This window comes from Poecilia mexicana, unplaced genomic scaffold (genome assembly GCF_051168715.1).
Source record: "Poecilia mexicana isolate PSO_F unplaced genomic scaffold, ASM5116871v1 scaffold_15, whole genome shotgun sequence".
In the NCBI taxonomy this organism is placed as follows: domain Eukaryota; kingdom Metazoa; phylum Chordata; class Actinopteri; order Cyprinodontiformes; family Poeciliidae; genus Poecilia; species Poecilia mexicana.
The window spans coordinates 5,068,718-5,091,158 of record NW_028263384.1 but is presented as its reverse complement, the minus strand read 5'-3'; the positions used below and the strand labels follow the sequence as shown (position 1 = coordinate 5,091,158).

The 22,441-nt window shown below is 38.4% G+C and overlaps 1 protein-coding gene across 3 annotated transcripts in view; it reads left to right on the top strand.

Annotated features, from left to right (window-relative positions):
* The window catches only part of LOC106908410 (lysosomal cholesterol signaling protein-like), a 30,654-nt gene that overhangs the window by 4,716 nt on the left and 3,497 nt on the right, over positions 1–22,441 (top strand). For all 3 annotated transcript variants that reach the window (XM_088012903.1, XM_088012902.1, XM_088012904.1), the window contains exons 8-19: positions 2,110–2,281; positions 16,730–16,885; positions 17,701–17,784; positions 17,879–18,002; positions 18,108–18,192; positions 18,393–18,480; positions 19,526–19,751; positions 19,899–19,961; positions 20,652–20,806; positions 20,956–21,051; positions 21,563–21,627; positions 21,709–21,846. In XM_088012903.1, the coding sequence (XP_087869029.1) occupies positions 2,110–2,281; positions 16,730–16,885; positions 17,701–17,784; positions 17,879–18,002; positions 18,108–18,192; positions 18,393–18,480; positions 19,526–19,751; positions 19,899–19,961; positions 20,652–20,806; positions 20,956–21,051; positions 21,563–21,627; positions 21,709–21,846 (1,452 nt within the window). The remainder of the gene's footprint in view (positions 1–2,109; positions 2,282–16,729; positions 16,886–17,700; positions 17,785–17,878; positions 18,003–18,107; positions 18,193–18,392; positions 18,481–19,525; positions 19,752–19,898; positions 19,962–20,651; positions 20,807–20,955; positions 21,052–21,562; positions 21,628–21,708; positions 21,847–22,441) is intronic.

Sequence of the window (22,441 nt, the reverse complement as noted above, 5' to 3'; positions counted from 1 at the left end):
GGTTGACAGCCTAAGTTTTTAGTGGAGATTCTGAAAGTTTTGTTTGCTGCTCCCTTTTTTTGGTTGAACTCAACGAGTTTTGCTCACGATTCTGCTGGGCGGGGCCTGAAGATGAATGATATAAGACGTGTATCTGTTGGTTAGCGCTGACTAAAGCGGAGGTCTCTGGCTCCCTGCTTTCTCAGAACTCTCCCGAACTGCAAGGCTTAGAAGTTAGGACATTTTTTTACAGAAATGTAAAAAAAAAAATCAGGGCCCTGTCTATTACTGTTATTGTGTTTTTTTTAGCAGTAAAAATTAAATGTTACCCCTCCCAGACCAAAAAGTGCACATCTACATTTGTATTGAACACCCCTCCTGGATCTGCATGAAAATGGTTTGTTCCTGCTTGGCGCACTTGACAGTGACGTTTTCAGCAGCAGTCAGTAGAAGACAAGAACGACTGTGGCAGTCACTATGCTGCCTAGAAAAATAATGAAGTCAAGTTTTCAAAAAAGTAGAGAGATAAGAGATAGAAAATGACAAGAGTGTGAATTTGTAACACAGTTTTTCTCTGAGAGGTGAGTAGACTGTGTGAGATTATCAACCATTCAGCATAGTTGGCTTAGCTACAGACTACTGTTTGCCTCCATAGCATTTAATGAATTAAGGAAAAGAAATACCAAGATATTCATATGTTGAACTTGTACCTGTACCTCTTAAGAAACTCGTCTCTTAACAACAGACGAGTCAGTCAGCAGCAGCTCTAACCACCATACCAGCATACACCTTCTTCCCCCCCTGTCCCAGTGAAAAAGGTGAGCAACACTGTGTCCAATGACAAGCTAGTTAGCATCACTCCAGGGAATCTATACGGATTTCTCTGTGTCTTTGCTCTTTTTACAATTACACAACAAAAACAATGTATTTGTTGCTGACAGAAATTCAAACAATCTTTATAAAATGATAATAAAAAACAGCCTCCTGTCTGGACTGCAGCCAGCCCACACAGTTTTACCTTGGCTTGCATTTAAATTACAGATATACAGTATGTTGCCACGTCCTTCCTGACCTGTCCTCTTCTAACTGAAATTAAAGCTGCAGTATTTAACGTTTATAAAAAAGATTTCTTTTTACATATTTGTTAACTGTCATTGTGTTGTGACAGTGTAGCATGAGAGATAATTTGTGAAAAAATTATTTCCTCTACTTTCTCCCCGTGCTATCTAGAAACAACCAATCAGAGGCAGGAGGTGGGTTTTAGCGCCGTCAATCACAATCTCATGTGGCTGCTCATCCTCCCTTCCCCTTGCTCTGTGCTATGCTGTAACTAGCATAGCACAGAGCTATGCAGATTCAAACTGAATGCTCAGTCTAGTTTGCATAGCTACCAATGAAGTTTTCCTGTAACAATAAGTTGTTTCTCTGCCATTAGCACATTTAGAAAGGAGTGAATGAGGTAGATTAACAACAGTAAGACCCTCCTCCTGGTTCTGATTGGTTGTTTTTGGTCAGAACGTTGCATTACTTTAGCTAACAATAGTAGTTCAGCGAGGAGGTGAAGGAGATTGATTTTTTTCAGATTATCCGTCTCATAGTCACAACATTGTGACTTTAACAAACAGATAGACTCAAGAAACTGTAGCAGCAGTTGCAGGGGGGGGGGGGCAATTTAATTTTTTGTCATGAGGCCCAGGATTCCTGGCGGCGCCCCTGGTCGTGTGATTAAGTGATGGGCTTGCAAAGAGTCGGTAACAGGGTTAATAGTGGGTTAATCGAGGAGCCATGCTGGGATGACTTCCTGAAGGCGGAGATTCAGAAAGAGCTGAAGCTTCTTAAAGAGACAGACCCAATTTCAAGGCATTGAATTACAAAGTGAAATTTCTTTTAAATCATGTTTGATATATACAGTATTTTATAACAACTGAAGTTAATGTAGTTATTTGGTTGTCCTATAAAATGGCATTTTGGGCCTGGAAAATGCTTGACACTGCCCCCTTCTGGGCTCTGTCATCTTTACAGGGTAAAGTATATAAGCTGAAAAGTTTGGAGATCTAAAACCGAGCTACAAAGTGCAACATCTGGAAGCGTTTAGTGTTTTAGTAATTATGTGGTGTTTGTCTGGTCCAGCCTGGTGATGCCGTTGGTCTGCAAAGACATGGTGGACATCCTGGATGTCGGGGTGAACAGCACAAGTCCGAACCACACCAGTTTATCCAATTTTGCTTTTCTCTATGGAGTCTTTCCAACTGCACCAAGCGTGGCTATATATGCCGGCCACTACAACATGGAGCTGGAGGTGGTGAGTTCTTGAGTTCTGTTTGAAACAACAAACTGCATTACAACAGTGGTGGGAAGTAACAAAGTACAAGTACTTCGTTACTGTACTTAAGTACAATTTTCGTGTATCTGTACTTTACTTAAGTAGATTTAATAATGGGTACTTTCTACTTTTACTCCATTACATTTTACAGTAAGTATCTGTACTTTCTACTTCACTATATTTCTACAAAACTGTCGCGTTACTCGTTCAGAGTCTTAAGGTGGCGCCGTAAAATCCAAGCAATAATGTGACTTAGTGTCTGTCACCCATCGCCTCCACCTTTACTCGCATGCGGAGCTCCAGACATGCGCAGAGGTTTCCTCTGAGCGGGAGAAGATGTCTGTCTGATCGTCAGTAATATAATAGCGCTGCATAAATTATAAGATATGGCGACATGTAAAATCAGCACCGCGGTAAAGCTAGCCGGCTCTGACTCCAGCCGGCCCAGCACACAATATACAAGTGCGCGGTCGCTCAAGACATTTTGCACCATTTACGTGCTGCTTTCACAATAAAAGCGCACATCCGGTCCATGTTTGAGCTACTCAAATCCAGCCGCATCATTTGCAAACAGAAAATAATATATGCTGAGAGACTAATACAAAACATATATATATATATATATATATATATATATATATATATATATATATATATATATATATATATATATATATATATATATATATATATATATAGAGTCATTTTTATCTTTTTCCCCTAAGTTGCCGTGCCCATTGCTGAGAAACTCTCTGTTTCCAAAGACTCCTACCACTTCTGGGTGACAGAGGGACACCTCTAGAACAGAACCAGAAAGTTGCAACCAGATCTGATGTGTAATTTCAAAATAAAAGCCTATCAAAAAAGTCATTTTTTTATCTTTTCCCCCTAAGTTGCCGTGCACATTGCTGAGAAACTCTCTGTTTCCAAAGACTGCTACCACTTCTGGATGACAGAGGGACACCTCTACAACAGAACCAGAAAGTGGCAACCAGATCTGATGTGTAATTTCAAAATAAAAGCCTATCAAAAAAGTCATTTTTTATCCTTTCCATCTAAGTTGCCGTGCACATTGCTGAGAAGCTCTCTGTTTCCAAACACTGCTACCACTTCTGGGTGACAGAGGGACACCTCTAGAACAGAACCAGAAAGTTGCAACTAGATCTGATGTGTAATTTCAAAATAAAAGACCATTAAAGTAGTAGTTTAGATCTATTCCACCTAAGTTTCCGTGCCCATTGCTGAGAAACTCTCTGTTTCCAAAGACTGCTACCACTTCTGGATGGCAGAGGGACACCTCTAGAACAGAACCAGAAAGTTGGAACAAGATCTGATGTATAATTTCAAAATAAAAGCCTATCAAAAAAGTCATTTTTTATCTTTTCCACCTAAGTTGCCGTGCACATTGCTGAGAAACTCTCTGTTTCCAAAGACTGCTACCACTTCTGGATGACAGAGGGACACCTCTAGAACAGAACCAGAAAGTGGCAACCAGATCTGATGTGTAATTTCAAAATAAAAGCCTATCAAAAAAGTCATTTTTTATCCTTTCCATTTAAGTTGCTGTGCACATTGCTGAGAAACTCTCTGTTTCCAAAGACTTTTACCACTTCTGGGTGACAGAGGGACAACTCTAGAACAGAACCAGAAAGTGGCAACCAGATCTGATGTGTAATTTCAAAATAAAAGCCTATCAAAAAAGTCATTTTTTATCCTTTCCATCTAAGTTGCCGTGCACATTGCTGAGAAACTCTCTGTTTCCAAAGACTGCTACCACTTCTGGGTGACAGAGGGACAACTCTAGAACAGAACCAGAAAGTTGCAACTAGATCTGATGTGTAATTTCAAAATAAAAGACCATTAAAATAGTAGTTTAGATCTATTCCACCTAAGTTGCCATGCCCATTGCTGAGAAACTCTCTGTTACCAAAGACTCCTACCACTTCTGGATGACAGAGGGTCACCTCTAGAACAGAACCAGAAAGTTGCAACTAGATCTGATGTGTAATTTCAAAATAAAAGACCATTAAAATAGTAGTTTAGATCTATTCCACCTAAGTTGCCATGCCCATTGCTGAGAAACTCTCTGTTACCAAAGACTCCTACCACTTCTGGATGACAGAGGGTCACCTCTAAAACAGAACCAGAAAGTGGCAACCAGATCTGATGTGTAATTTCAAAATAAAAGCCTATCAAAAAAGTCAACGTCTTACAACGTCTGAGTGTTGTAAGAAGAAGGGGAGATGGCACAGAGTGGTCAAAATGGCCGTGTTCCAACTTTTTTGGGATTTATAGACATTGTGAAATTTTGACTCAACATATATCTCCTGTAAAATGTTACATTTACTCAGATTAAACTTTTGATCTGCCATCTATGTTCTATTACGAATAAAATATTATATGTTGCCACCTCCACACCATTGCATTCAGTTTTTATTCACAAATTGTTTAGTGTCACACCTGTTTTGAAATCTGGTTTGTATATAAGTAGTACATGTATAGGAGATTATAGAAAAATCTGTATATAAAAAAGATGATTGAGTGAGGCAGCTCTTTACATTTTCTACTTATTTGTGTATATAAAAATAAAAACGTATTATTTTAAAGGGATTTAATTTTGAAATTATAGATCATATGTGTTTGATATTTTCTGGTTGTCTTGTAGAGGTGTCCATCTGTCACCCAGAAGTGAGAGAAGTCACTGGAAACACAGTTTTTCAGCAATGTGCAAGGCAAATTGGTGGGAAAAAGATAAAAAATGACTTTTTTGATAGGCTTTTAATTTGAAATTACACATCAGATCTAGTTGCAACTTTCTGGTTCTGTTCTAGAGGTGTCCCAATGTCACCCAGAAGTGGTAGCAGTGTTTGGAAACAGAGTTTCTCAGCAATGGGCACGGCAACTTAGGTGGAATAGATATAAACTACTACTTTAATGGTCTTTTATTTTGAAATTACACATCAGATCTAGTTGCCACTTTCTGGTTCTGTTCTAGAGTTGTCCCTCTGTCATCCAGAAGTGGTAGGAGTCTTTGGAAACAGAGAGTTTCTCAGCAATGTGCACGGCAACTTAGGGGGAAAAGATAAAAAATGACTTTTTTGAAGTGCTTTTATTTTGAAATTATACATCAGATCTGGTTGCAACTTTCTGGTTCTGTTCTAGAGGTGTCCCTCTGTCACCCAGAAGTGGTAGCAGTCTTTGGAAACAGAGAGTTTCTCAGCTATGTGCACGGCAACTTAGGGGGAAAAGATAAAAAAATGACTTTTTTGTAGTGCTTTTATTTTGAAATTATACATCAGATCTGGTTGCAACTTTCTGGTTCTGTTCTAGAGGTGTCCCTCTGTCACCCAGATGTGGTAGCAGTCTTTGGAAACAGAGAGTTTCTCAGCAATGTGCACGTCAACTTAGGGGGAAAAGATAAAAAATGACTTTTTTGAAGTGCTTTTATTTTGAAATTATACATCAGATCTGGTTGCAACTTTCTGGTTCTGTTCTAGAGGTGTCCCTCTGTCACCCAGAAGTGGTAGCAGTCTTTGGAAACAGAGAGTTTCTCAGCAATGTGCACGGCAACTTAGATGGAAAAGATAAAAAATGACTTTTTTGATAGGCTTTTATTTTGAAATTACACATCAGATCTGGTTGCCACTTTCTGGTTCTGTTTTAGAGGTGCCCCTCTTTCATCCAGAAGTGGTAGCAGTCTTTGGAAACAGAGAGTTTCTCAGCAATGTGCACGGCAACTTAGGGGAAAAAGATAAAAATGACTATATGGTATTAGTTTTGTATTAGTTTCTCAGCATATATTATTTTCTGTTTGCAAATGCTGCGGCCAGATTTGAGTAGCTCAAACATGGACCGGATGTGCGCTTTTATTGTGAAAGCAGCACGTAAATGGGTGTACCATAATGTCTCGAGCGACCGCGCACTTGTATATTGTGTGCTGGGCCGGCTGGAGTCAGAGCCGGCTAGCTTTACCGCGGTAAATCAGCAGCACTTCGCTTTCACATACAGTGGGGACTTCGTCCAACTTTTAGCGTCACTTCAAAGGAAAGCTTAAAGAAAGGTCAGATCCGTGGACGTGATGCTAGCAAAGCTAGCTGTACTGAGACACATATGTTGCATCTGCAATGAAAAAAAGTTGTCACTCATGCGCTGAATTATTGTGTGGAGGTGTTGACTGAGGTGTCGCATATATGGGACAACGCTGTGACCAAAGTACAATATAGTGATATGACATTCAGGAACGATCCGATTCTTCCGGACGGATTTTTACCAAGTCCTATAGGACTTCCATATCCTTCCCTGCCAGTTGGATTTCTTTCAAAATAAAAGTCACTAGTGGCCAAAAAAGAAGAAGTAGTTCATGCTATGTTAGGGCAGGAGACAAGATGTTTCCATCCCTGAAATTATGATGCATAGAATCAAATATCTAAGTCTAAACTATGTTATAGAGTAAACACAATGAAAACATGCTTTATCTGTGGCATTGTTCATTAAAATGGCACATTACTGATGTATTAAAATTAAATACGATCAGTTCACTTAATATTAGCAATTAGGTATTATTCAGCAAGTACTTTTACTTTTAATACTTAAGTATTTTTAAAATCCAGTACTTTTTTACTTTTACTTAAGTAAAATGTTAATGTGGTACTTTTACTTTTACTTGAGTATATTTTTGTCTGTGTATTTGTACTTTTACTTAAGTAAATTTTTTGAGTACTTTCTCCACCACTGCATTACAATACTAATGCCATACAGCATTTCAAACATTTAAGCATGTAAGATCCATGCAACAGAAGTGAAGCAGGAGCAGCATGAAGCTTTCATCTTTTAATGAAAGAAATGCCTCATATATATATATCTATAGATATATATCTATATATATCTATAGATATATATATATATATATATATATATATATATATATATATATATATATATCTATATATATATATATCTATAGATATATATATAAAATGTCATTATTACAAACTATGCAATATAGTACTACAGGGTATAATGCCCTTATGGCTACCGGGTATAAACTGTTCTTCAGGCTGTTTTTTCTTGCTTTAATGCAAATTGTAACCGGGGTGTGAGGAGTCTTAAAATGTTCTTGGCTTTTTTAATTGGAATCCTGGGGTACACATGAATTCTAACACTTTTTATGTTTGTATTCATCCTCACGTCTGGTACTGGAGAGTACTGTGGTTCAGCCCTTATAGCTAACAAAACAACAACTATTGTTTTACACTCCGACATAATTTACGGTCCCTAACAGTAAGGTCACAGATTATTATGGCCAGGGGTACGGTCGGGTACTGCTTACCCCTAAAAGATTTAGTGGGGGTACGCAGTACCTGCAAGAGAGAGGAGCAGCTGTCTGCTGTAAAGAATCATTGGGTCCACTGTGCAGCCGTGAGTGCACCCACGAATCCGCCGTGACTGATTAGTTTTTCAAGAACAATCCAAAACATACGGAGCCCTCCAGGGGACATGGGGAATTTTTTTTCTTTTGCGTTCCCTCGCAATACTTTTGCGTTCCCTCGCAATACTTTTACGTTTTCACTGAGGCTCTATAAGAGCAATATGAATGAAATAAGTAATTATTGATATGACAGGAGCAGCTTTGACACCTGGTGGTGGGCGTGTCAATGTGGGAGTGACGTCATCTAATATGAATGGGAAGGTGACGCTGCTGGCTGTGTGTGTATGAGGAAGCGAGTGAGCTGGGTGGTCAGTCCTCGCAAAGTTTGGAGCATGATAATAAAAATAAAAAAATCGATAATTGTGACAGAACAAAGAAGAGGTTAGGAGTTGATTGATACATGGTCAGATGAGATTCCCCGAGTTAATCCAGTGCGGCCGTCTACCACCATTAGTTTGCTGTGTTTTATAATAATAAAACGTGTTTATTATTATTAACGCTTTGGTGCAAAAAACTGATTGAAAATCAATTTATTTACTGCATGTTTATGTCTGTTAAGGCTCAGATGGAACTGCACAGAAAGCAGGCCTTTAAACCATTCAGACACGAACACAATGGAGACACAATCAGACGACTTATTACCCCGCGATAATAACTCAATAGTCCATGGAAAAACCTTATAAGCTTGTATAAAAGCAGAAAGTACGGCGGCCACCGTAAAAAAGGCTTATAGTATCAATTGTGCCGCATGAACTGATCAGTAGGTTATTGCGAGGGAACACAAAACCTTTTGCGAGGGAATGCAAAAGAAAAAAAAATCCCCATGTTCCCTGGGGGGGCTCCGTAAAAACATGACTTAATCAGTTAATAAATAGCTTTTCCCCCCCATTTCATATTGTTTCTGAACTCTTCGTGCTTTGCTGCAATACGTCGATCGTGGAAGGTTTTGAGTTGATCTCAGCATTAGATGACAAACTGAACGCCGCCAGGACGATGAGACCAGTACTTCCTCCTCTGACTGGCTTATCAAAACGTTCATAACTTCATTAAAGAAAAACAAACAAAAGAAAGTCAATAAAACGTGTTCAAATTAATGACCCAAAAAAATAAAAATTTCAGTAAATATTGTTTCAATAAGGTGTTGCGCAATTCTGCGCGTTTCGGTTCCATTATCAAAATAACTAGCAGAGCAGGAATTTAAAATTAACTAATCAACCACCGCTGTGTTCATGAGAGCGCTTATTAATAAGCAAAATAAATATCAAGCCTGAAAACCTATCGTAACGGACAAAATGTTTTAAACGTAATCTGTGCTCGGCTCAAGGAATGAGCCGTTGCCACGGCAACGGGTGTGCTTAAACGACAAAGAGAGAGAGAGTAAAAAGGTGCGAGTGGTTTTGAGTTGACCACCTGTTCAGGTTATTTTGTTTATCTTTGCTGTGGTGCATCACAGCTGCTGTAGTTTCTGAATTGACAAACTTGGACTAATTATCTTGTTCGTCTGCGAGTATACGTCATTCACAACAAACATCAAACACAATAAATATGTTTCATTAAGTATTTAACAAACAAATGGCTTCTACCGCTATAATTATGTGAAATTAAGTTGTTAGTTTTATTGCTCTCTGGCATCTCGCTTTCAGCTCAGTCATTTTTTCCTCTATCAAAGATTTTTTGCTTCTTATTTAGTGAAAATATTGATGTTGATGGGACTTTCTCCAAAAATAACCTTTTTCAACCTTTATAACTCCACTGTTGAAAATACAGCTCCATTCTGTAACAATGCAAGAGCTACCCAGCTTTTATTGCTCGAACATTCACAAATAACATTGAAATAAAAACCAGTCCAACATCTGGTTTGAGGTGATTCCTCTGGAACCTTTTGGAGGAGACATATATCAACTTCAGAAGATGTGCTTTTAACTTAACAGAGCTCCTATCAGTATAAGAGTGAGGGTGAAGCCATGTCAGGAAGACGAAGTGGAAGCTGCAGGATCTTCAGAACAAACAGGTCATGATGCTAGGCCTACTAATTATCCCTCTATCTGGACACAGGATCAATATAACCAATTTAAAAGCTAAAATGAATGGTTATATGCCAGACATGGAAAACTGGGATGCACCCCATGCCATGATGTTCAGAATTTAGGTCTCATGGCATCTCATGGTGTCGACATTGCAGCCAGTGGGCTGAGGGAAATACAGTTCCAATCTGTAACAATGCAAGAGCTACCCAGCTTTTATTCTTTTATTGCTTCGCAAAAGAATTCATCAGCACAGAAACTCCAAAGAAGCAATTTTATATATATATATATATATATATATATATATATATATATATATATATATATATATATATATATATATATATATACTTTTGTCATAGTACCCCCAAGAATTTAAAACATTTAAAACTACTTTCACCCCTAATTATGGCCATCAAAATCTCTGACCAGTGTCAGTTTGGCTATTTGAGGGTTAAATATTGTTAGAAGTGTGATATGACTGTAATGAAGTGGCAGAAACATTAAAAATCATGTTAAAAACTACCAGAGCACTTAGAATAATTTCTTGATCGTTTATCGATTTATCAAATGGCTGAAGTTGGTTTACATATTTCAATGATAGCACACAGGCATTCAGTGCGATGATCAGATAGTTTAGAGTCAAATACGAAGTAATACATTATTTTCTCGTTAATGCAAAGGTAATAAAGGAGCCATGAAGTTTACAATCCCAACTGTATCAATATTTACACAGTTTACGTAAATACTCTTCTCGCTGATCTTCAAGATGTACCTACCAGCGCTCTATCGCCCTATGCAGTCACAGAAAATCATCATTTTGATGTAGCACTTGCTATGTCCTCCGGGATGTAAAATATTAGAGTGTAAAAAAATCAGCCGTAAGACTCTGTTCGCAGCAAACAGAACATGTTTACTGTAGCGGTGGTTCATGTTTAGCCAAGAGGTGGTTCGCCCAACTTAAAGTGAAATGATCCAAGTTAATACCACCGAAATGCAGGAAAAGTGCCAAGCCACTGCATCTCAGTGCGCTGCCATGGCAACACATATATTATATTGACCCCCCCCCACCTCCCTTATCTGTGTTAAATGGTTCGTTCCTGCTTGAAGCGCTTCACCGTGATGCTGTTCAGCTGCACAAAGTGGAAGACAAGAACGATTGTGGCAGTTACTATATGCTGCTAAGAAAAGTTATAAAATCAGGTTTTCAAAAAAAAAGAGAGGGAGAGAAAGAAAAAGGCAAGAGTGTTAATTTATAACCCAGTTTTTGTCCAAGAGAGGTGGGTAGACTGTGAGATTATCAACCAATTAGCATAATTAGCTTAGCTACAGACTACTGTTTGCCTCCTTTTCACTAGCATTTGATGAATTAAGGAAAAAAAATTACCAACATATTAATGTATTTAACTTGTCCCTTGTACCTTTTATCACTTAACAGGTGAGTCAGTCAGCAGCAGCTATAACCCACATCCCTCCTGACCCGTCCTCTCCTGAGTGAAATTAAAGCTACATTATGTAACTTTTATATAAATATATTTTTTCCACATATTTGTTAAAACTGTCATTATGTTGTGACAGTATGGTATGACAGGTAATAATAATAATAATTATAATAAATTTAATTTATAATGCACTTTTCATTAATAAAAATCTCAAAGTGCTACATGGTTCATCTAAAAACATAAAATCAACAATCAAAAACAATTAAAAAAAGACTATCAAATAAAAGTGGAGAAGGCTTGTCTAAAGAGGAAAGTTTTCAAGCCAGTTTTAAAATCGGACAATGATTGCGGGGCTCTCAAATAGTCCGGGAGAGAGTTCCAAAGATGAGGAGCAGCCACAGCAAATGCCCGATCACCCATAGTCCTTAGTCTTGATCGAGGAAGGTGGAGAAGATTGCTGGATTGGGATCGTAGGGGTCTAGAAGTTGAATGTGAAGTAAGGAGGTCCTTCAGGTAATCCGGTGAGGTTCCATGTAGACAGTGATGGGTGATAAGTGCAATTTTATATTGAATCCTATAAGTTACAGGAAGCCAGTGAAGCTCGTAAAGAGTTGGTGTGATGTCATCAAATTTACGAGCTCTCACTAGGATCCTGGCAGCACTGTTTTGAATATACTTAAGCCTCTGAAGGTGTTTTTGGTGGACTCCGATGAACATGGAGTTACAGTAGTCGAGACTGGAGGAGACAAAGGTGTGGATGAGGGTCTCAGCATCAGAACGGGAGAGAGATGAACGAATTTTGGAAATATTGCAAAGATGGAAAAAAAACAGGTTTTAAACAGGTGCTTAATGTGATTTTCAAATGTGAGATGGGAGTCCATTCGGACGCCAAGGTTTGTAACAACGGAGGAAATGGGAATGTCTTGTCCAGAGAATAAAATACTCGTCAGAGTCGAGGATTGAACCTGATGAGGTGTTCCGATCAGTATGGCCTCGGTTTTGGAACAGTTCAACTGAAGAAAGTTATGGGTCATCCAAGACTTAATCTCCTCCAGGCAGGACGTTAGCGCAATAAGCGGAGGTGAAGTGGAAGGTGATCCCGTTCTAATGTAAAGTTGCAAATCATCCGCATAACAGTGAAATGAAATGTTATGCCGAGTAATGCATAACATTTTCCGAGGTAATCTGTGAAAAATGATTTCTTCTGCCTTCTCCCAGTGCTAGAAAGAACCAGTCAGTGGCAGGAAAGGTTTAGTGCTGTCAATCACAATCTCATGTGGTGCTGCTCATCCTTCCTCCACCTTGATTTGTGCTGTGCTGCAGATAGCATAGCACAAAACTGTGAATGCTCAGTTTAGTTAGCATAGCTACCAATGATGGCAGACAAATGGTTTCTTGTAATGATTAGTTGTTTCTCCACCATTTAGCAGTGAGCGAATTAAGTTGATTGGCAACACTAAGAGCGTCCTACTAATTCTGATTGGTTGTTTTGGTCAGGACTCCAGAACTCCAGTAATTGTAGTTCAGGAAGGAGGTGGAGGAGATTAATTGTTTTCACAGATTATCTGTCTCATAACAAACTGCTACGACATCGTGACGGCTTTAACAAATATGGAGAAAACATCGTTTTTATTAAAGTTATAGACTGCAGCTTGAATAAAATGCAACTACATAGAATTTTTGAGAAGTCTGGATTGCTTCATGTATTTTTGTACATTGCTTTTGACTGTTGCTCATGGGGAGACACATTTCAGTAATCTAATAGAAAATAAATTAAGCAACCTACTGGCATACTGGATGTGGACTGTTGGGTGTTAAATCCATGAGCAGTAAATATTGTCAGTATTGATTATCAGTAATAATTATCAGTATTGAACCAAAGAAAGCAAGGTAGATGCAAGCCTTTAAAATTGTGATGCTTTTTATAGATCAAATAGACTCAAAAAATTGTAACAGCAGCTGTGCAGGGGGGCCCAAACAAATTTTTTGTCAGGGGGCCCAAGATTCCTGGCGGCGCCCCGTATGTATGTGTGTGTGTCTGTGTGTGTGCGCGTGTGTGTGTGTGTGTGTGTGTAATTTAATATGACTTAAATATAAAATACACCACTAAAATAGCAAGTATGTGCAAAGAAATATGTTAATTTATATGTTAATTTATAGATAAATGTCAGACCTAAGTAGAATTAGACTTAATCACTCAGAGTTGGATGCTGTATAATCTAATCTAATATAATATAATATAATGCAAACAAGCAACACACACTCATGGACACACACTTTACCTGGTTATCAGTAAGGGTGTGAATATTTCCAACCTCTCTGTAACTGATGTCGCCCTGTCGGATCACTTTGCTGTTATCTTTGAAAGTTCTTTATCCGTTAACCCACTTGTACAATAAGCTACTATCACAAAACGTACTTTCACAGAAAACACAGAAACATTTAATCAAATCTATTCTTCCTCGTCCTTAAGCTATAATGACGTAGATAAGTTGGTAGATGATTTTCAGTGCAAACTTTCAGATATCATTGATTACATTGCCCCCATTAAAGTGAAGGTTGTGTCTGGTAGGAAGAAATCTCCATGGAGAAATGCACAAGCAGTTCAATCTGCAAGACAACTCTGCCGTAGGGCCAAACGCAAATGGCATAAAACTCAACTGCACGTTTATTATGACATCTATAAAGAAAGACAATGTAACTATCACTCAACACTAAAACATGCAAGAGAGACTTTCTTTGCAGATGTCACAAACAAAAACATTAACAATGCTTGAGCTCTATTTGCTACTGTTGACAGGCTCACAAATCCTCCTGTGACGCTGCCACCTAAACTTCAATCTAATGCCGCCTGCAACAAGTTTTCCAGTTACTTTTCAGAGAAAATTCAAAAGATCAGAGGATTAATCTGCACATCCACTCCAAAGCCAGTACCAATGCTGTGCCCAAACAAAACAAATGCAGGAAAAATGACTCAATTTCAACTACTTCATTATAAAACCCTAGAAGAAATTATAAGTCAATTAAGCTCCAGTTTCTGCTGTCTGGATGTCCTACCCACATGTTTCTTTAAGAAAGTTTTGCCTGTCGTTGCTAATGATCTGATCCAAATAGTAAACTCATCGCTCTCTTCAGGTGTTTTCCTGAACTTTGAAAACAGCAGTTATCAAACCACTGATAAAAAAGAACAATCTAGACAAATCACTACTGAAGAATTACAGGCCCATCTCCAACCTCTCATTCATCAGCAAAGTTCTTGAAAAAGCAGTTTTTAAACAATTAAATAACTTCCTAACAATAATGAATCGCTTTGACTCCTTCCAGTCTGGTTTTCGTGCTCACCACAGCACGAAGACGGCCTTTGTAAAAGTGTTCAATGACATCCATATAAATACAGACTGTGGGAGTACCACAGTGCTGGTTCTGTTGGACCTCAGTGCAGCTTTCGACACTGTTGACCATGACATTTTACTGAATCGACTGGAGAGTTGGGTCGGGCTCTCCGGTCCAGTGCTCAACTGGTTTGAATCTTGCATAAAGAACAGGGATTTCTTTGTTTTAATCGGAAACTGCTCATCAGAGAGGTCAAAGGTCACATGTGGGGTACCCCAAGGTTCAATCCTAGGGCCCCTTCTTTTAAATGTTTATATGCTCCCACTGGCTCAGGTTATAACAGGAAATAGGATTAGCTACTATAACTATGCGGATGATACACAGCTCTACATTACGATGTCACCAGGTGACTCTGAACCCATCCAATCACTGAACAGATGCTTAGAACAGATAAATGTGTCGATGTGCCAAAACTTTCTCCAGCTGAACAGAAACAAAACTGAAGTTATTATCTTTGGACCTAAAGAGGAGCGATATAGAGTCAATGCACAGCTTCAGTTATTACAACTAAAAACCAGCGATCAGGCCCAAAACCTGGGTGTTTATCTTCAGCCACATTGATTACTGCAACAGCGTCTTCACAGGTCTGACTAATAAGTCAATCAAACAGCTGCAGCTGATCCAGAACGCTGCTTCTCGTGTTCTCACTAAAACCAGGAAGATAGAGCACATAACACCAGTTTTAAAGTCCCTACACTGGCTCCCTGTAGCTCAAAGAATATACTTTAAAATACTGTTGTTAGTTTATAAATCACTGAACGGTTTAGCACCACAATACCTTAAAGATCTGTTATTGCTGTACCAACCGTCTAGACCCCTCACATCTTATGGTTCTGGTCTGCTCTGCATCCCCAGAACCAGAACCAAACGAGGAGAAGCAGCATTCAGTTTCTATGCACCACATATTTGGAACAAACTTCCAGAAAACTGTAAAACAGCTGAAACACTGGGTGCCTTTAAATCTCAACTTAAAACCCACCTGTTTAGAGTTGCTTATGGCTAAATTAGGGTTAGAGTGTGGGTTTTGATGTCTTCGATGTTTTTAATGTTTTTATCTTTAGTTTTTATGTCTTCGATGTTTTTAATGTTTTTATCTTTACTTTTCATCTAGTTATTAACTTATTTTTATTTCTCTTTCACACTGACTATGTAAAGCCCCCAGTAAATGTCCCAGTTCAACGAATCTATATCTAGGGGTGTGAGAATCCTTGTTAAATGACGTTTAACTAAAGTCCTATGGGGTTAAGAGTCCCAGTTGACGGTGTTTCAACTAAAAACCTAGAGGTTGGAGTCCTTGTCAAACGGTGTTTTTGACTAAAGTCCCAGAGGGTTAGAGCCCCAGTTAAAACGACATTTAACTGAAGTCCTAAAAGGGGTGCGGGTTTGAAATGTTTTTATCTTTTTTAATCTTTTTCAAAATGTCTTTCTCTTTCTCAGTTTATTCAATGTCACATGCTGTTTTTATTTTAATTATGTAAAGCACTTTGAAATGCCTTGCTGCTGAAATGTGCCATATGAATAAAATTTGATTGATTGATTGATATAATATTATATAATCTAATCTAATAATATAAATTAATTTATTGCTACACTTTTTTTTTATCTTGAAGTAGATCTGTTATGGAGACAAATGTTGCTGGACAATTTGTTACCGATAAACAACCTTAATATTTTTGAGATTATTTTCAAGTAATGTATTGATAACAGCATAATAATGCAAGTTTACCACCTCAAAGACTCATTAACTTAAATTGTATGTTGAACTGGAAGATAACTTGAATATTAAAATTAAAACACAACAATCAAAAACAATAAATAAAAGGAAATAAAAACCACACACACAACCAAAACTTTAAATAAAATCGATTATGAAGTTTGAAAACAAAATTATCCTTCAAATAATATTAATCATCCGAATTCTAATTATCAAGCTTATTTTAATTCATAATGTAATTAACCGATCAATTGCTTATTGCAACAGGCTTAATGCCAACTAAATTGCATGAATCTGCAGATCCATCTCATTTGCTTTTGCTGCTTCTCTTTAAATCTCTATTTGATTAGAAAGCCTAGCAGAGTGAAAAGACTTTGAACTGTGACCAGAAATCTTTTGACTTGAAGCAGTTTTTCTATGTTCTAGGTGACGTCTGGGATGGTGATCAGCACTTTTTTGTCGGCTCCGATCATGTACGTGTCGGCCTGGTTGTTGACCATTCCTTTGATGGACCCTAGTCCCCTGGTGGCAGAGCTGGAAAACGTCAGCTTCAACATCAGCATCATCAGCCTCATAGGACTGGTTCGTGGTTTTGGTGCTTCTACATTGCTGCTCCCTCAAGTTCAACGATATCATATCAATATCTGGATCATTCTCGATGTTTGAAAAACAATCCAGATTGAGTATCAATGACAATGTGCCCAATTCATAAGGTCAAATCTATTCAGTCTAGTTCTGTTAAAACAGCTTTCCATAGTCAGTACGCATACATACAATCCACCTTTTAGCTCAAAACATCACATGCAGCAATGACTTGTGGGTAATACACTTCACCAAAGTCCGTAAATATGAAAGTACACTTCGCTGCAGCAAACAGAAAGGGGAGGGAACTATGGCAACAGTCATTCTTTATTTATTTTAGATTATAATCAATTTTCCTATTTTCTCTTGCTCTTTATTTGAAAGTTTTGTTGGTGTTTATTTTTTGCTGTTTATTTTTTACATGTTTGACCAAAGTAGTCAACATATTGTTTTGACAGTTTCAGTTTTTTTACTATTTATTTTACATTGACCATTCTGTTCTGAACTGCACTGACTGAACTAATGAAAGTTGTTTTTTCCATGTTTGACTGGCTTGTGACACTGTTGGTGGGTTTAAATGTGTTGTACTGGTGCAGAGTTAGCAGATAATTTTGTAATTCTGTACATTTACAAACATTTCTAACATAACTTTAACAAATGTTTTAAGTCCATTCAGCTGTTTTTCTGTATTGGATCGGAATCAACTGATGCAAAGCCTCAGATTTGGGTTTTGGTATTAGAAGTGAAGAGTTGAGTCTCTACCAGGGATCAGCATCGATATTTTAAAAGAGAAACTCAGTTTGTGTTCCTGTCAGGTCTGGACCATCGCTGTGATGTTGCTTAGCAGGAAATTTAATCAGCTCCCTCATCTATTCGTATTGAATCTTTTCCTGGCTCAGGTCAGTTAAATTTGATACAGTTTTCATTAATATAATGCATATTTGCTCATATTTGCTCCAGTCTGCTACCTTAACCCTCTGCTTTGTGTGACAGTTCTTAGTGTGCATTAGCATGATCCTGTGGAACTTCCTGGTGAAACAAGAAGATAATTACCTCAGTAAAGTTCTCACCTTCACTCTATTGTACGGATCTCTGTACAGCACTTACATCTGGACAGGTTTGTATTTGCCAGATGCTTAAAACAACATCAGTTCCTGTAAAGCAGCCAAACAAACATTTTATTCTTTGCTTCAGAGACATTTGGGCTTCTTTGTGTGTCCAGGTTTAATCCCTCTGTGTCTGGCTCTGACTAACAGAGATGATCTGCTGAGACTCAGACCTGGGCTCTTCATGGCTGTGGGCTGGGGGTGAGAATTCAGGGACAGGAGCCGTGGCATCCACAGAGAAAAGATGATCTTTTATTTATTATTTGGTTTTATATTTCTGTCTTGATTGAAGAAGATGACTCTGTGTGCCTTTGTATGAATTGAAGATAATTCTCTGGAGCTCCACTGGAAAGAGATGAATAATTTAGTTTAAGTATTCTGTCCTTGGTGTGTTTTTGTAGGATTCCCTTTTTGACAGTTGGAATCCTTCTCATATCAGGAGAAAGGACAGAAACCCTCGACTCTGCCTTCTTCTATGGCAGAGCTCAGGTTGGAATCTTACGTTTTTATTGGAGATCCTCTGATCAGAACTGTGTGAATGATTTTGAATTTGCAGTTATTGTACAGCTTTGACTGCCATTTTTGATTTATCTTTAAGAAATGTAACATGATGAGGTGATTTGCTGTGAGCTCACCAGGATAAAAAGCAGCAACTTTTCTCTTCAGCCTTCCTGTTCTCTGGCAAGCTGAACAAACTGCAGACATGTCTCTACATGATGCAGAAAAGGTTTTGTATAAAGAGCTTCTTACTAGAGGCGTGCAGTATTGCATATTTTGGTTTAAATCCGATATACAGCACCAGTATCACTGATACTTTTTATTCACTTTTGTAACATCGAACTTCAGACTTTTTAGGTGTTGTGGTTTTTCCTTTACTTTTTTGTCATAACCTCAGACAAAATTTGGAGAAATTTTATATGTAAGTAAAGTAAAATACTTTGATAACATATTAACATTACGCCTATAATCAATAGAAAAACAAAACATATGTTTACATGTTTTCCTGCATAAACAAAGTGCAAAACATTATTTGAGAACAATCAAATTTAAATATATGAGATAGTTAGAAAACTACAGTACCAAAAATAAAATATATTTTTATGAGTGAATTTGAATCTAAAGTATCGATCCTACCATGCTAGTATTGATCCGATACCAACTGGGTATTGATGTAATCGATATTTTGGATAGTTCTTCCCACTTCTACTTCTGATGTCTTTTAGCTTCTATAATGCTGAAAATAGCTAACTTTGACTGCTTTTTGTCTAGTAACAACATCAACACTGATGAATGTTGTACTTCCATATGGTGCATTTAGAAATCAGAAAAACTTTGTATTTTTGAGTTTCGAACTGGCCAAACACCAATTTTTTGTTTTTCTATTGGCACATCACCACTCTGTGTTTAAAATGTTTTTATTTCATTGGTTTGTTACCTGGATAGGAATAGCAGTCTAAAACAACAGAATTGTGTTATTTTTATTTATTTCGGTCATCCTAACAATAACAAACCCCTTCATTTCCTTCTGCCTCAGATAATCAGCTCTGCTGTGGTTCTGGCTGTGAGCTTGGCCCTCGGTGCCATTTCTCTGATGGGTCTGAGCCAGGGGGGCCGGGAGCAGGTCGGGTACGAAGCCCTGAGCCGAGCTGCTGTCACCGGCATCAACGATGAACTGAGGGCTCCGGCTGACCTGGAAGATCAACAACAGCAGCAGCAGGAGGCCAACTCCACAAATTCTCCCACCTGCGACATCAATTCATGTAGTGCTGCTGTGTTTCTCTCTTTAATTTTAAGACATTTGAGTCTTTCAGACCTTGTTTTTATCCCCAGATGGACAAGTGTGTGACTGTTGCTCTGTTGTTAATAGTTTGTTCTCTTTTTGTCCTTTGTCTTGTCTCGTTGAGGAGATTTCCACAACATTTCTCCTCTCCAGACCAGGCCTGACATGATGGCCAGCACACAGAGCACAGGTAACAAACTTATAGTAATGACTTCATAAATGCACAAACTAGAAGGTAACGTAGTCAACATTTAGGCATGACATTTTAGTAATTCTGATAGACATTCAAAGAAACAGCTGTCTGTAATTTTACACATTCAACATTTCAACACTATTACTATTATTATTAGTAGTATTAAAATGTATGTAACTTTTATGAATATGTTTTTACATGCATGTTAAAACTCTTACTGTGTCATGACAGTATGGTATGAGTCAAAAAGTTTGTGAAAAAATTTACTCCCTCCCTTTTCTCCCAGTGTTTCCAACGCTTACTACAGAAATACACCACTTGGTCAGAAACAACCAGTCACAGTCACAGCCAGGAGTAGGGTCTTAGCGCTGTTGATCACTTTTGTGTACATGCTGCTCAGACCCTCACCTCGTGTACCCGAGGTTTAATGACAGCGCTTTGACCTTCCTTTTTCTGACTAGCTGTTTTTGACCGGGAGCAGTGCATTTCTTAAGGTAGCAGTTGTAGCACTGGGAGGAGGTGAAGGAGCTTGATTAATATATTTTCTAACATATTAAAATTTGTAACTTTTTTAATCACATTAACAACATGATGACAGCTTTAACAAATATGTTAAAATAGTTATATGCTGCAGCTTCAAGGAAGGTTGAAGGAACCTCAATTCTAATTTCTGTTTTCCTGCTCCAGGCCACAGCGGGGCGCTGTGCGATGGACAGCAGCCGAGATCATCGGACTCGGAGCAGCCGCTGGATTTGCCACCTCCAGGCCTTCAGAGCAGCGATGATAAGCAGACTGTGAGACACATGTTGCTCTGTTTGCTGCTCAGCGTCAGTCTGCTGGCGGTAAGCAGGAAGCAAAGAGGACAAATTGCAACTGATTGTTTCACAAAGAGAAATTAATAACCACCTTCAAATTCTAACTTCACTGCCTTGGATGGAGATCATAAATGAAGTGTAAGCAGTGGAAGACGTATTGCTGTCTCGTCATGTAGAATCTGTCCAGCTGTCTCTGGTGGCTGTTCAACAAAGATCCAGGTCGGCTTTACCTGGAGCTGCAGTTTTTCTGTGCTGTGGCCAACTATGGGCAGGTACCTCAGTGACTATGCTTTGTATCTTTGGCTCCATTTCTGTTACAAATATCAGCAAAACTTTGTTGATGCTCTGCTAATATAAAAAAACACACAATTTCCCAAATGAAAGAAATCCAATTAAATTCACACGTGAATAAGCTTAGAGTGACAAGTCATTGAAAGCACGCCGCACCATCATCCTACCACTTCCTGTTGTCGTCTTTATCGTTTTTGCCACCAGTAACATCCAGGTCGTTGCTCATATTGATCATCTGGTCGCTGATCATGTGACTCGTGCGATGTGATAAATGTTTCCATTGAAGTTTGGTGAAATACACTAATTTCTATGCAGCCAAAAAACAACCTCATGCAAAAACTTTTATAAAAAAAAAATAATAATTTTTTTCAAAATTGCCAAATTTATTTTCGCATTTCAAATTTGAACAATTATATAGTCAATGGAAATGCATGTGTGTGCTGTTGTAGGGAAGACTACAGCTTGTGCTTGTTTTTGCTTGCTGTTTCCCAGGGCTTCCTTTCATTTGGAATATTTGGTCTGGACAGACACCTCATCATTGTGCCGTTCAAGAAGAGGTGGGCTGAGATTTCAGCTGTGATTTCACACTGCTTTTGTAACGTCTTTTGAGAAAGTTCTGAAATAATGATGTTGTCCAGGTTTCTCAGCCTGTGGCATAATCGAGACGGAGATGATTCGAGTCCGTCTGCTGTGCCTGAGGACGTCCGACTCACTTGTACCCAGTTTGTCCGCTACCACAAAGACCAGTGTGTACAAGACATAGTACACACTCACAGGTATGAGGGACACAGTTGGCACATTCTGTAGTGCGTTGTAAGAGTATTTATAACTGCTTGAGTATCATGATAAATAAAAAGCTAAAAAGTGTGCCTTGCCTTTGTATTCAGCCATTCAATACTTTGAATAACACTTTTTGCTGTAATTACAGCTAAAGGTATTCCAGGGATATCTTTGTCCATTCTACTATGCAAAATAACTCAGTCTAACTGGATGGAGAGCATCTCTAGCTATCAATTTTCAAGTTTTCCCAATGATTGCCAGTTGTATTTGTAGGCAGACTTCTATCTAAATCTTTCAATAGTAACTCTGAATGTTGGGATATGCCTTGGATATGCTAGCATCAGCCTTGGATGTCCTACCGTTATCCTTGGATGTGCTAATGTTAGCCTTGGATATGCTAGCATTAGCCTTGCCCGGCATTAGTTGCCAAGGGCTTCTTGATTGATGCCTTCCTCATTTAGTATGTCAGCTTAAGGAGACAGACACGTCTTTGTAACTGTTGGAATTGTCCCCTTGTTATGGGATATTGTTTGATATACTATAGTCTTGTTTTTAACTTCTTCATGACTTTACCTCTGCTCTATGTGCTGT